The 12,891-nt window shown below is 39.5% G+C and overlaps 1 protein-coding gene across 2 annotated transcripts; it reads right to left on the reverse strand.

Annotated features, from left to right (window-relative positions):
* Positions 1-478: 478 nt before the first annotated feature.
* LOC120694730 (nuclear poly(A) polymerase 1-like) lies at positions 479-7,253 on the reverse strand. Of its 2 annotated transcripts, none has more exons than XM_039977950.1 (13): positions 7,010-7,253; positions 6,383-6,884; positions 6,199-6,276; positions 6,007-6,114; positions 5,624-5,686; positions 5,383-5,544; positions 4,998-5,111; positions 4,848-4,910; positions 4,418-4,747; positions 3,481-3,645; positions 2,474-3,403; positions 932-1,005; positions 479-806 (listed from the first exon to the last, which is right to left on the reverse strand). In XM_039977950.1, the coding sequence occupies exons 2-13, from the start codon at positions 6,485-6,487 to the stop codon at positions 755-757; spliced, it is 2,244 nt and encodes a 747-aa protein (XP_039833884.1). In that variant the 5' UTR covers positions 6,488-6,884; positions 7,010-7,253; the 3' UTR covers positions 479-754. The 2 variants fall into 2 exon arrangements, with proteins under 2 accessions (XP_039833884.1, XP_039833885.1); XM_039977951.1 differs by having other exon boundaries at positions 6,199-6,266; positions 7,010-7,250.
* Between the last annotated feature and the right edge of the window lie 5,638 nt (positions 7,254-12,891).

The raw sequence follows: 12,891 nt of genomic DNA on the forward strand, positions 1-12,891 counted from the left end.
ATAAAAATATTCTAAAGATTAAAATTATTCTGGCACAAATAAAATTGTTCCAAAAATATCTAGAGATAGAAATAATTCTGAAAGAAATAAAAATATTTTAGAGAAAATATTATCTAAAATAATCAAATGTGATAGTATGATTTCTAGTCGCATGTGCTATGAATAGACTCCACGCGGGAGACGATGATGACGAATTTTTCAATATAAAAGAGATAAATGGAGTTCATATTATCCAATCGATTAGAATTCAAGCTTCGTTCCATATTCTTTTTTTTGAAAGGTTTGTTCCTTTACTCATAGTGATGAGAGGTGTTTTGCTTCATAGAGACTGGACCAGCTCATGCTGCAGGTCAAAATTTATATTACTACCAATGAAAATATGATATTACTAAAAATTTTGCTTCGAATATCAGACACTTTTCGCCCCAGCAGGAAGAGAGCTAGACGGGAAGTAACAGGGGTCCCCGGCTCGCAAACAAACATGATAAATTGATATGTTTTATATACTTCAAATTAACTGAGAAACAAAAGGCACAAAGATGATAACCATTGCGGTTTCACATCATTTGTCAGTTCCATTGCACCACAAGCATAACAAAGTAGTACATCTATGCTAACAGCTCAACTAAAGAATATACACAAATTACTCCGCTTGAACTCATTCACAGCCATGTGCTTCCACGGAACCTTGTGCTTCAATTCAATACAAGGCAAAACACATTTTCTCCACATGTCGGCTCCTGAGCAATTGGATTCAGGAACTTCCTTCAGGTGACTTCAGTTTTGCCAAAGTTGTCAACCTCAATCTTCAAAAGAAATTAACAAGGAATTTCATTTTAGTGTGTGATATCACACTAGGAAAATCCGATAATTTTTCGGAGGAAATGTTCACGCAGAGAAGTAATAATAATTCAGAGAGTGCACTAAGTACCTAAGTGGTTTCCTTGGGGCAGTGGTCGTCGAAGCAGGAACAGCTCCAACTGATGGGGCAGCAAGCTCAAGTGGCTATTGTTGCACCAAAACAAATGGACAAGCACAGTTAATAAGAAAGCGCAACGGAGATAATAGCAGAAATACAAAACGACAATTTATGATTTAGAGAAAAGAGTAAATTGCACAAGTTTCGTGAACTTGCGATGTGGATTGATTTGGGTCCATGAAATAGTAAATTAGACATTTGGTCCACAAAGCCGTGAAGTATTTGCAAGTAAGTTCCAAAGGTGGTGCTTTCTACTATCATGGCATCGTGATCATGTGGGCCATGATTAGTCCCTTTACACTTTCTCTTCATGACATGCTCGCCAATCACCACCTCACTCCCAGGAGTGACATTGGCCTTGCTTTTCCTGTTGGATGCTGGACTACAACCAGTTGGAAGAGTAAATAGTGGGCATTCTAGGATTCAAAAGAAAAGAGACCAGACCAGCAACATGACCGGCAGAAACGACAGGGAATGGTGGTAATGGATATAGTGGAGCGAGGAAACAGGGCAGCAGGAAAACATGCAACCACTGTTCTTGATTCAATGTATTACCAAGACTGCCTCATCTCATGCTACTCTGCTAGATTCCTCATCTTTCATCCATCTAAGATGCAATGACAATTGACAAGTGAGGTGGAGATGGCTGCATGGTTGGGGGTGGTTTAAGTGCTCAGTGGCAGAAGAGCAATGGGTGCTTAGGCACCAAGGAGGAGGAGCTCTGGCATGGAAGAGGGCTGTAGTGAAGACTAGAGCTAGAGGCAAGAGGAAAATGTTTTTCTACAAACTTTGGTGCCCCATCAGCACCGCCTACAAAGTACTAAGATGCATGAAATGGCAGGTACTTAAAAATCCCATTTGGACCTTCCTTGCCAGGTTTCATAAATTTGTGGACATAGCGGTGCAATGTTGTGGAAGAGAGGACCAGAGGGCTAGATGCAATATGCTGTTTTAGTAATAGAAAATTGGGGCAAACTAGTTCAACTAAATGGAAACAGAGAAAAAAATATAAGTTCATATCAACTTCCTAAGATCAGGCAAACATGTAAAGATTTTTTTCTTTTTTACTGGAAGCTACTTCATCTACTTGACCAATTGCTCTCTATACACAAAATGATTACAGTTGATACAAAATTATAAGATGGTGCTTAGGTCCTAGTTTTCTTGTTCTATGTGGCTGGACACATCAGAATATTGTAAACACAATACTTGGAGAACAATTAGAAATAGAAAGCTAGTACAACAAAAGTATCTGCTGCAATTATGCAGCAACATTCTTTTAGGCTCTAAAGCATATGTAGGCATATTCCACATGTAATTGAAAAATGAAACTAGGTAAATGGGTTGTATTTAGATTTTTATGCTTGAAGTTATTTTGCAGTAACAAATTGGGCCACCCCAAACTTAGGGAAAAATGCAAGATCATAATAGCATCCGAAATAATTTTAAAATCTGTAGCTAAAAAAAATATTCATGTAAGAGAAAAGAGAATACCTCAAGCTCTTCATTGGCTTTGCGCTTAAGAAGATTAGAATCTTGGGGCCTCAGAGAGGATGTTTGTTCCAAGTTATCTTCAGAACACCCCTCCAAAGATGGCCTCTGATTCGCATTTACAGATTTCTGATTATCTTTAACTTGATGATAAGATGTCAGCTCATCAAGTTCATCAGGTGCGGCTGGAATAGCAGGCGACAAACTCAGCAAGTTGTTTGCAGCACTGTCTGCACATTCTCTTTGTGAACTGTTAAGAGAGGAACCAAACCCATATGACTGCCAACCATTGTTTGAATTAGGCAGAAAACTGTTATGTTGCTTGACTACATGGCACACATCATTATGCGCAGGAGCGAATGTACTTTCCTGTTGGTGTTCTGGATGTTCACTATCAACAGATTCAGCATGAAAATTAGCATGACCATTCAAAGCTTCTTTATTTGGTAAACTAGTGGGCAACACAGAAGTACTTCCCGGCAACTGAACGCAGACAGAATAATCTGGTTCTGGTTTCGTATGGCTGCCTTTATATGGTACAGGCTGAGCATCACTAATACTGACAGTGCCCAATACATTTCCTACCTGACCAGCTGAAACATCACACGTTGGACCAGTACGATTGTTCTTGAGTGCTGTTCTAGAAGAACGAGAAGGACGCACTCCGCCAGGAAAAACGAACAAAGGGATATCTCTTCTTTTTACATGGGACACTTCAATGTCCATTCCTTCTTTCCAGTGTTGATACGCACAAATATTGCTCTTGAACTCATTTACGATTCCCCTGATGTCAAATTGCTCAGCTTCTTGAGCTTGTGCCATCTGTTTTCTCCAAAGACCCATGAAGTAAAAGCAATGTAGTGGCCTTGATTTGTCTGAAAAATCTCTGGGATATGGATGTGCAAGGATCATCTCATGTGAATATCGTTCAATCTGTATCAGCAGCAAAAGGCACGCTACATTAGAAGGGTGCACATTCTTGAAAGGATTGACATGTATCTTTGATTCACCTTTAATACAAGAGTGCGAAGGCGAGATTCCACCCAGCCTTTCCAATTCCTGAGGTCACCTTCATTTCTCGCTGTGATATTAACTTCTAGATAATTTTTATATGATTCAAAAAATGGATATGGCTCGAACAATGCATCCCAGTCTGTTTTTCCTTCATCAATGGCCTACAATTAGTTTAAAGTAAATTTGAGGCAGAGTACAGCACAGACCAATTAGTTGATACAGTTAAACAACTTTCTCCCAGTACTCTATCCGAACACTGGCTGTATTACACTATTATAAGGAAAAAGTTTCAATGGCCAATTACCTAGGGGAAAAAATAACTCCTAACATTAATGAGATAGCATAATGAGCCAAATAAGCTGATCTAGGTTAAGTGATAAAATCAGCCAACCACCAGGTACTAGGTATCTAAATTGTATGGTACTGAAGATATGGATGATAAAGACAAGAAGCTGTGCACATGCCGAAGTTGATAACTACTACAAAGGTGCTGCATAAGTAATGGGTTACTGTCTGACAGAATAAAGTTAGCAAATGTTACATTGGAATATAAAAAATTTAACCAACTTTATAATATGAGTAATATGCACCAGATCAGATCAAAAAAATGATATCCTAAACTACCAGCTACCATTTAACCTAATGTTTGGCTGTTTGCACTGAGTTAAACTCAAGAGTCCTTTCACTAAAATTTGCACATGTTGCACTGGGATCAATGTTATTTTAAGAGATACAGTTTATGAACTATCAAACTATATAAATAGAAATTTAAGATAAGCACATCACATGTCTATTAGTAATACATTCATATTCATATAATTAAAACAAGAAACATCATGGTAATTAATAACCTAAATTCCAGTTTTTTTTCTATTCATGTTTCATGGTCGAACTAAAAATAGAACAAAACAAAAAGAAACTGAAAGAATGTACCTGGCAAATCTCAAAAGCTCGTGTGAATTCTTGGATCATCACAAACCTAGTACTAACAGATACATTATAGCTGGAATTCATGCAAGGATAAGCTGGTGTAATAATAGGCATTTGATGGCCCCTGTCTCTGTAATTTCTTCTTGGATCCCACACAGGGAGACCAAGAGAACCCTCCTCGATATGGCAAAGCATAACAGGATTAGGCCACTTCCATTTGCTGTAGACTCGGAAAAAACGAGATATCAACATGCTAGGTGATGCATTTGGGTACAGTTGACAGATGCGACCAACAAGAATTGCCCAGTTTATACCACCCAGAAATCCCATAACCTGGACAGGATGCCAAAGCCTTCATTACAAAATGTACATAATTTATGAGTGACACCGTAATATAAACATGTCAATTCAGTAAGCTTAATGAGAATCATACGTTTGAGTAAACTCCGCGGCGCTTTCCCCAATATCTTATGAATCTTAAGGTTGTGCGAAAACTCTGGATTGAGAAAACAAAAGATATTAATCCAACAAGAAAAACGCTATGAACATATACCTCAAAAACACGTATTGTAAGGACACAAACCGGAATGTTTGGAACCAACTTTAAAATTTGATCAGTAACCCGACACCCATTTAGACTACGAACAGTCTGTTCATCAACATTATGCAGTATCGAGTCCTGAGAAAGATCTAGGTCCTGAAATCAAAGGACATACCATAATTAGGAGCATATCAAATGTCATAAATAATGGAAAAATTCACCTGCCAACAAAACCAAAGGCGTGAAGGTTAACATGATAAATCACAAGCCAATAAAAACACATAAATTAAATGTTAAGTTCCAGTTAAAACACTTTAATTCCTCAGAATGCATAATTATTTACTCATTTGTTAAAATTAGTACAAGCTGATTACAGCATGCAATATATAAAGTTTGTTCAAGCAGCAACGCTGTAAAACAAACTTACCTCAGGAATCACTGCATGAGCAAGGTTAGCATACAGAAGGTCAATAGAGACCCCATTAATTTTGAATCCCAGAACAGGCACATGAGCATCTGGGACTGGATGTAGCTCCGAAACTTCTGGCATCTCAGCTAGCATATCGTGAAGCCACGTGAAAAAATACACCTGTGGGGAGAAAATAGAAGGTTCATTCAACATCATAGTGATGCGGTAACTTTTGGGTTCTCAAAGTAGGCCCTCTTACATTTCGAGTTGCATGTCTTGGACCAACACATAGTGTATCAATGTCAGCACCAGGACCATGTACCTGTACAATAAAAGATTAAATAAGAAATTCAGAGCAAGTAGCCAAGTACTTTACGCAACTGAGATATGCAGCATCATTGAAGCAAGAATCAAATATATGAACCTAAGTACCTAACTGAACTATAAGATCGAACACATGAAAAATGGATTAGAAAATCCTTACACATAATGTTTAGCAATGCATCATTCAGAGGCCGGGCACATATAACTATATAGTAATCTAGAAAAAAAATGAAAATAATCTTGTACAATGCACAATAGCAATTCATGAATTCTTTTTATTTTTGTAAACAGAAATAGACAAGGAGTAAGGTGGATTACCCCAAGACGGTATGAACCAAACGTAAAGATCTTTGCATTCGCTTCATGCACAAATTGCTCTCCATACCCACTGATCCTGGTAGCCTTCTTAATCCACGCTTTCACAGTCTGCCACAACATTGAAATCTTCAAATCAGTATAGGCCTAGGGAAATGATAATCAAAACTAGGACACCCAAGGAAATTGTTCAACCTGGTCCAGCTTGCCTAAAACCTCTTCTCGCGAGACAGCCTCCTCTTGGCTCTCATACAGGCCTGCATCTGAAAGGTACTGATCAACACAGACAAAACCATGCTGTTAAAAAATGACATGAATCTAAGGAAAATAAAACAAAATATGGAGGGGGTTTTGGTTTATCTGATATATAAAAAACAACCTTTTCGACCTCAGCTGTCTGCTTCAGATCCTTCTCAGTCGGTCCACTCAGTGAGATCGGCTCGGTGACACCAAGATAACCATTACTGTTCTTCGCCTTCGACATTCCACAATTCAACCCTCACAAACCCTCCCTTTAACACACAATCTCACAGGATCACAAATTATTCTCACTCGCTACCTTTCCTAAATGTATAAATAATTCTTTTCCCCCTTCACTACCTCGACACTTATATTTCCTACTCTCTTACTCTGGGGTGTCAAAATGAAGAATGATTATTGAATTAACAGGATTGCGCAAGAACAATGTCTGAGTATGGTTGGTTTCTCAATTGACATTAAAAAACCAAGAACCCGGGAGCAGGACCCAGAACAAGAAGAGAGAACAAAAATAGCTAAAAAATAAAAATATTATACGGCTGCTTCTCCATACACGATCGAGACGCGCGCAACCCTAGAACATACTGCTCAGGGGCGGACCCAGCATAGAACACCCGATAATTCTGGCAAACGAAATCGAAGTTAGTAATATATTGTAACTGGATTCAGATCCGAATACAAATAGTTTTGTTAGGGTTTGGGGTGCTCCGTCTCGCACAGCAGAAGGAAAGAGAAGGGGCGGGCATACCTGGAGGATGCGCTCATCGCCGGCAAAGGGCTGGCCAAAGACAGGACAAATGGTGCCGCCGCTCGCCCAGTCGTCACCGCCGGGGAAGGAAGAGCACGGGAGGAGAGAGTCCGAGAGAAGGGAAAGCTGTAAGAAACAGAGGGAGGAGATGAACCTCAGGCCCTGAGCGGTAGCCGGGAGGGCTGTCAACGAGCCGAGCTCGAGCGACGGAGCGAGCCTGCCAAGCTGGAGGATCTCGAGCCAGGGTTTTGATTTTTGAATGGGGTATTTTTATAAGGAAAAAAGCCCACATTACACCTCTCATCTCACGTCAGAGTCTAACAATCAACCCCAAACTGCGATACCGTTTGTCCGTCACCCCTGAACTACATAAACCGTACATGGGAACCCGTGCCTCCCCCGCAGTCTGGTTTTGAGCCACGCTGGACTCCAGGTCAGAACTCGACGTCCACGTCGGACTCGTGGACGTCTTCTAAAAGCCACCGGTTGGCCACGCCCTCCCACCCCACCCTTTCTCTCTCTGTCGGTGCTCCTCTATTTCATCCTCTCATTCTTTCTCCGCTCTCCATCTCGCTGTTGTTTTCTCCTCTCTATCTTTCTCTTCACAGGCCGCCTGAACCGCCGCCGCTCCTGCAACCTTCCACCTAGGTCTGAGCATCTGGCGCATCACCTAGATGAGAATACGCTAGGATTGAAGAAGCTTCTAAGGTCAGTTATTTACTGTTTATTTGATCTGGATCCATGCATATTCTTCATATTAGGGTTCGAAATTGAGATCTACAGTTGGTTTTTGTTCCCTTTTTGTTTCGTAGATGGGTGATGTGGACACACTTGCTGTTAGATTTCATTATGGTGGAGAGTTTTTCTTTGATGGGAAGAGGATGCATTACGTCGGTGGATTTGAAGGATTGTCCTACATAGAGCGGGATTTAATCTCTTTACCTGAGATTATTGGGCATCTAAAGGATCATGGAGTGGTTGTGGATGATGTATTGCTGCATTGGTTGCGTCCTGGTAAAGACCTCGATGATGGGCTTAGGTTGCTACATGATGACAGTGTGTGCCTGGCCATGTCAAATTGCATTAAAGGCTGTGGGGTTGCAGAGGTGTATGTTGAATCGGTAGCAATGCAATTGGAAGCACTTGCTGAAGATGACACAAGAGGTAGTGAAACAAATGAATTTGCAGAGCAAATGGGAGGAAAAACACTTATTCATATTGATGGAGATAGTTCTGATGAAGTTCAATATATAGGGGAGAATAAGATTACTGCCTTCCAACTTGCTCCTATCAAAACTTAGGAGTGGCAGCAGCTACAGATTGGATGATTACATTGCTAAATGTTTCACTGTGGATGCCTTTGAAAAAACATATGCTCACTGCCTGCAACCTGTAGAAGGCATGCAAAATTGGCACCCCTCTGAAATGGCCAAGCCATTGCCACCCAAGCAAATGAAGATGCCAGGTAGGCCAAGAAAAGAGAGGAAGAGGGAACCACATGAGAAGCCAAAGAAAAGCACAAGGTTGTCAAAGAGGGGCACTGTGATCACCTGTAGGAAATGCAAGCAAGTTGGTCATAATAGGAGCACTTGTAACAGGAGGAACAATAACAACACCTCCAATAGGCCAGCATCATCTAACCAGGCCCCTGTAACTTCACCAAATGCACTGGTAAGTAAATGTTTTTTGTGCTTCTTATGCAAGTGCAATTCAGTGTCTTCTATCATAGTAATGCCATGACTTCTGTGGTACAGCTTCCTGTTCCGGCCTCGCAGCAGAGTGTAAGAAGTGCTAAGAAGAGGAAGGCTCCTTCGACTAATGATGCAAGTGCTTCCAAAAATAAAAATAAGGGTTGTACTTCAGGGGTCGCATATTCAGAGAGGAGTGCATCCACAATTCAAACTGTAAGTTAATTTCAGCACCATCAGAATTATCTTGTAGCATACCTCCTAACTTGCTTCATAATTGCAGCCTGGACAAAGGTTTATTAGGACAACTGCTCAAGGAAGGGTTGCAACAATACCTGGTGGAACAACTTCCATAAATTTAGAGGCTACTGTGCCATCTTCACTAGCTAGAGCAAAGGTCTCCATTCAGGTCACCTCTGGGACCGCTAGTGCACAAGCAAAAGCCCAGGAACCATCATTGAAAGGACCTGCATTGAAGACCTCAAGGCGCCTTCCACAACTTCTTTTGTCACCGAAGGGGACTCATCTGTTCAACAATACCCAGTAATTTTTTCGGAGTTGTATGTGTTAGGTTGTGGTGCTGAGTCATGTATTCAGTATTGCACTATACATTATGTATGCTGAAATATCAGTCATATGTTAGGCTAGACCAATGCCAGTTCTATGTCAATTTAGTTACGCTGTACTCTATGCCAGTAGTTCCTCATGTAATATGCCAAACTAATGGCTCTTATGCCAGTGCAATGCATGTTTAATTCTCCAAGTTATTTTGTTATGGCAGTGCAAGCATAAATAGTCCATTCATAAATAGTGTAACATGTATAGCTCATACTTTTCAGATCGACATAATTTTCATTCATTAACATAAGAGATGGAGAGCGGAGAAAGAATGAGAGGATGAAACAGAGGAGCGCCGACAGAGAGAGAAAGGGTGGGGTGGGAGGGCGTGGCCAACCTGTGGCTTTTAGAAGACGTCTCCGACGTGGACGCTGAGTTCTGACCTGGAGTCCAGCGTGGCTCAAAACCAGGCTGCAGGGGAGACACGGGGTTCCCATGTACGGTTTATGTAGTTCAGGGGTGACGGACAAACGGTATCGCAGTTTGGGGTTGATTGTTAGACTCTGACGTGAGATGAGGGGTGTAATGTGGACTTTTTCCTTTTTATAAAAGAAAAAATTAAATTACTTCTTTGAACTATAGCTAAAGTCTAGATAACCTCTAAACTATAACTTAATTTAATTTACACCCTAAACTATACAATTTAATCCATTTTATTGTATAATACAATTTGTCTTTTTTTCCTCCATACACAAGTTGAATCTTAATTTCAATTTTGCAGAGTAGCAGTGGACATCACAATGCATATTAAAAAAATTATTATATATTTTTAATATTATTTTCATATAATTTTGAACTTAAATAATTAATTTATTACTAAATATTCTAACCTATCAAAATTAAAAAAAAATTATAATGTATTTTTCTAAAATGGGTTATGATGTGTACTATCATCTTTTAAAATTTCAGATTAAGACTCCATCTATGCATGGAAAATAAAAATGACAAATTGTAATAGGGGATAATTTGAACCAAAGTGCACAGTTTGGGAGTAAAATGAACCAAATAATAGTTTAAGGGGTTATCTGAGATTTATAGAAACCAAATAAATAATTTGTTTAGAAAAAATTTCTAGTTTAGGTATTTGGAATGGAGTAAAAGTGATTTCCATCCCTAAATATAGAGAAAAAAAGCATCCAAAGAAAAAATCCTACGGCATTTCATCAAGATGGCCCTATCGGAGAGTAGGCCTAACTATGTTATTGTGCTTCATGATTTTATTGCCGATGAATTTGTGCATTGATCCTCAGGTCTTGTCAATTTGAATAGTAACACGTGAGAGCTTTAGGAACCAAAATAATTAGAAGGGTATGCGAAGGGATGTGATTATTATGGGAGAAAGAAATGAAGAAATAAGGAGGAGAATTGAGAAAGGAATATATAAGAATTTATTCTCATGTCTTGGCATGTAAACCTAGTTTAATTAGAGTGAACTGCTGGAATCTTGGTTTCATTAACATTTGCGAAGGTTTCACATTTTCCTACAATCCAAACGACCTAAACTTTCCATTCCTGTGTTTTGAAATTATGTAGTTTTCCACATTTTACTCCACACGATTCCTGCATTTTTCTCTGTTCCCATGTTTTGCATTCCTACGTTCCAAACAGACCCTTAACTTTTATGAAGACCACTACAGAACGACCTCACGACAGCAATATTGATTCCTGCAATTTTTTTTCCGGTTCCTATGGCTTGGTTTGATTTCTTTTTCTGTACGGATCAAAATAACATATTTTTTATCTTCCTATCCCCTCTTTTTATCCATCTATCATATTTCTCTTCATGTGGCACCTTATGTGGCATCAATAAAAAGTAAATTAGAGAAACAATTGTTAATCCTAAAACATCAAGGAGTGAACGGCTTATCACCCATACATTAAATCACAACGTCCTAAAATTGAGTGTGACATGTTGCATACGTGAGGGTGATGGTATTTTTGGCAAATATTGTGTCATTCACAACAAGTTAGCGAATGTGTGTGACATCGATGCTGGTTGAACTTAAAGAAACTAAACCTCTTCAAGTGCTATAGATGTAACTTCCGCTCTGAGTGATGTGATCAGCACATTCGTAACCCACTAATGTTGTACATCAGAAAATCTAACAGCTAGTTGGTGATGATAAAAGAAACATACCAGACATCTCATTCTCATATATCTGATGTAGGATTAATCCATGAATCTATCATTTAAACTCCAAATCGCAATTAAAGTTTTATTTTTCTGACGAAACATAACAGAAAAATCATATAAACTTATGCTAGAATAGTGATGCAACATGAAAACTTCATTCCATAGTATGGGATAATGATAAAATCATTAAAAAAAAACATGATCACCAACCCCAACTTCCATTGTTTGGAGAAAAAAAAGGAGAAAATAGAGAGTTTTTTTAGAAGAGGGGATCCTATTGCCTCGGCCTCATTGGAGGTTTAATAAGTGTGCACGTTCGGGTTCGAGCACGGACGGGTGAGCCCCCCACCCAGAGTCTCCACCAATCGAGCTAGGCTCGGTCTGCAAAATAGAGAGTTTTCATAAATATTGATAGCAAGAGAAAAAGCCAACATATGAATTGAGACATCGCCGGAGGCGTTTTAGGAGGCCGGCATGTGCACATGTTGCGGCAATTCAATTACATCAAATGCAATCCAACAAGACGTACATACTCGAAAGCTAAGAGGTACAAAGTTGGACAAGAGGTTTGTGGAGGATGCAAACGATTGAAGAAATGGCAAGCTTTGTCAAGCTATGGGATTTGGTGTAGCAGGTGCAACTGAATAACGAGTCGGATAGCATTTATTGGAGGTGGACAGTAGATGGAACTTATATTGCCAGATCTATCTATAGCGTACAATTTGTGGGTCCTTACAACAACTTCAATGGAGCATCTATTTGGAAGGCTAAGGCAGAAGGCAAGCAAAAGTTTTTTGCATGGGTGCTAGTGCAATGCAAGGTTCTCATGGCAGACAAGCTCATGGGCAGACAATGACCATGTTACCCCGTCCGTGTGCTTTGCAATCAAGAGCAAGGAACGGAGGTACATCTCATACTTCACTATCAGTTTGCACAACTGGTGTAGGAAATGTCAGTTTGCATGACTGGTGTGGGAAAGAGTACAAGTCTGGACGGGTCAGGTGGTTTACTTACCAGCTAGGAGTTCAAAGATTGTAGATTGGTGAAAAAAAGAACTAGCACACCTGCCTAAGAAAATAAGAACTAAAGCAATGTTCATGATGTACCGCTTGGAACATTTGGAAGGAAAGGAACCGACGAATTTTCAAGCAAAAACAAGGTTCACCAACGGACCTCATGCATGAGATCAAGATGGAAATTTAAGAAAGAAAGTTGGCCTTTGGAGTGTCAGAGTCATCTTAGCTTTCTATATTATGTTTCTTTTATGGTTCCTTAGTCTCAGAGTTTGAGTTTCTACCTTTTTATGTAATATTGAACTTGTAGAACTCTTTTCCTGCTTCACTCTCGTAAATGACAATGTAGTGCTCCTGCAACATCTTTTTTTTAAAAAGCTTAAGGGGTAGTCTTGTCATTTCAAGAGTTATTCAATAGAAATAATAAGA

Source organism: Panicum virgatum, chromosome 2K (assembly GCF_016808335.1).
Source record: "Panicum virgatum strain AP13 chromosome 2K, P.virgatum_v5, whole genome shotgun sequence".
NCBI classification, from domain to species: Eukaryota; Viridiplantae; Streptophyta; class Magnoliopsida; order Poales; family Poaceae; genus Panicum; species Panicum virgatum.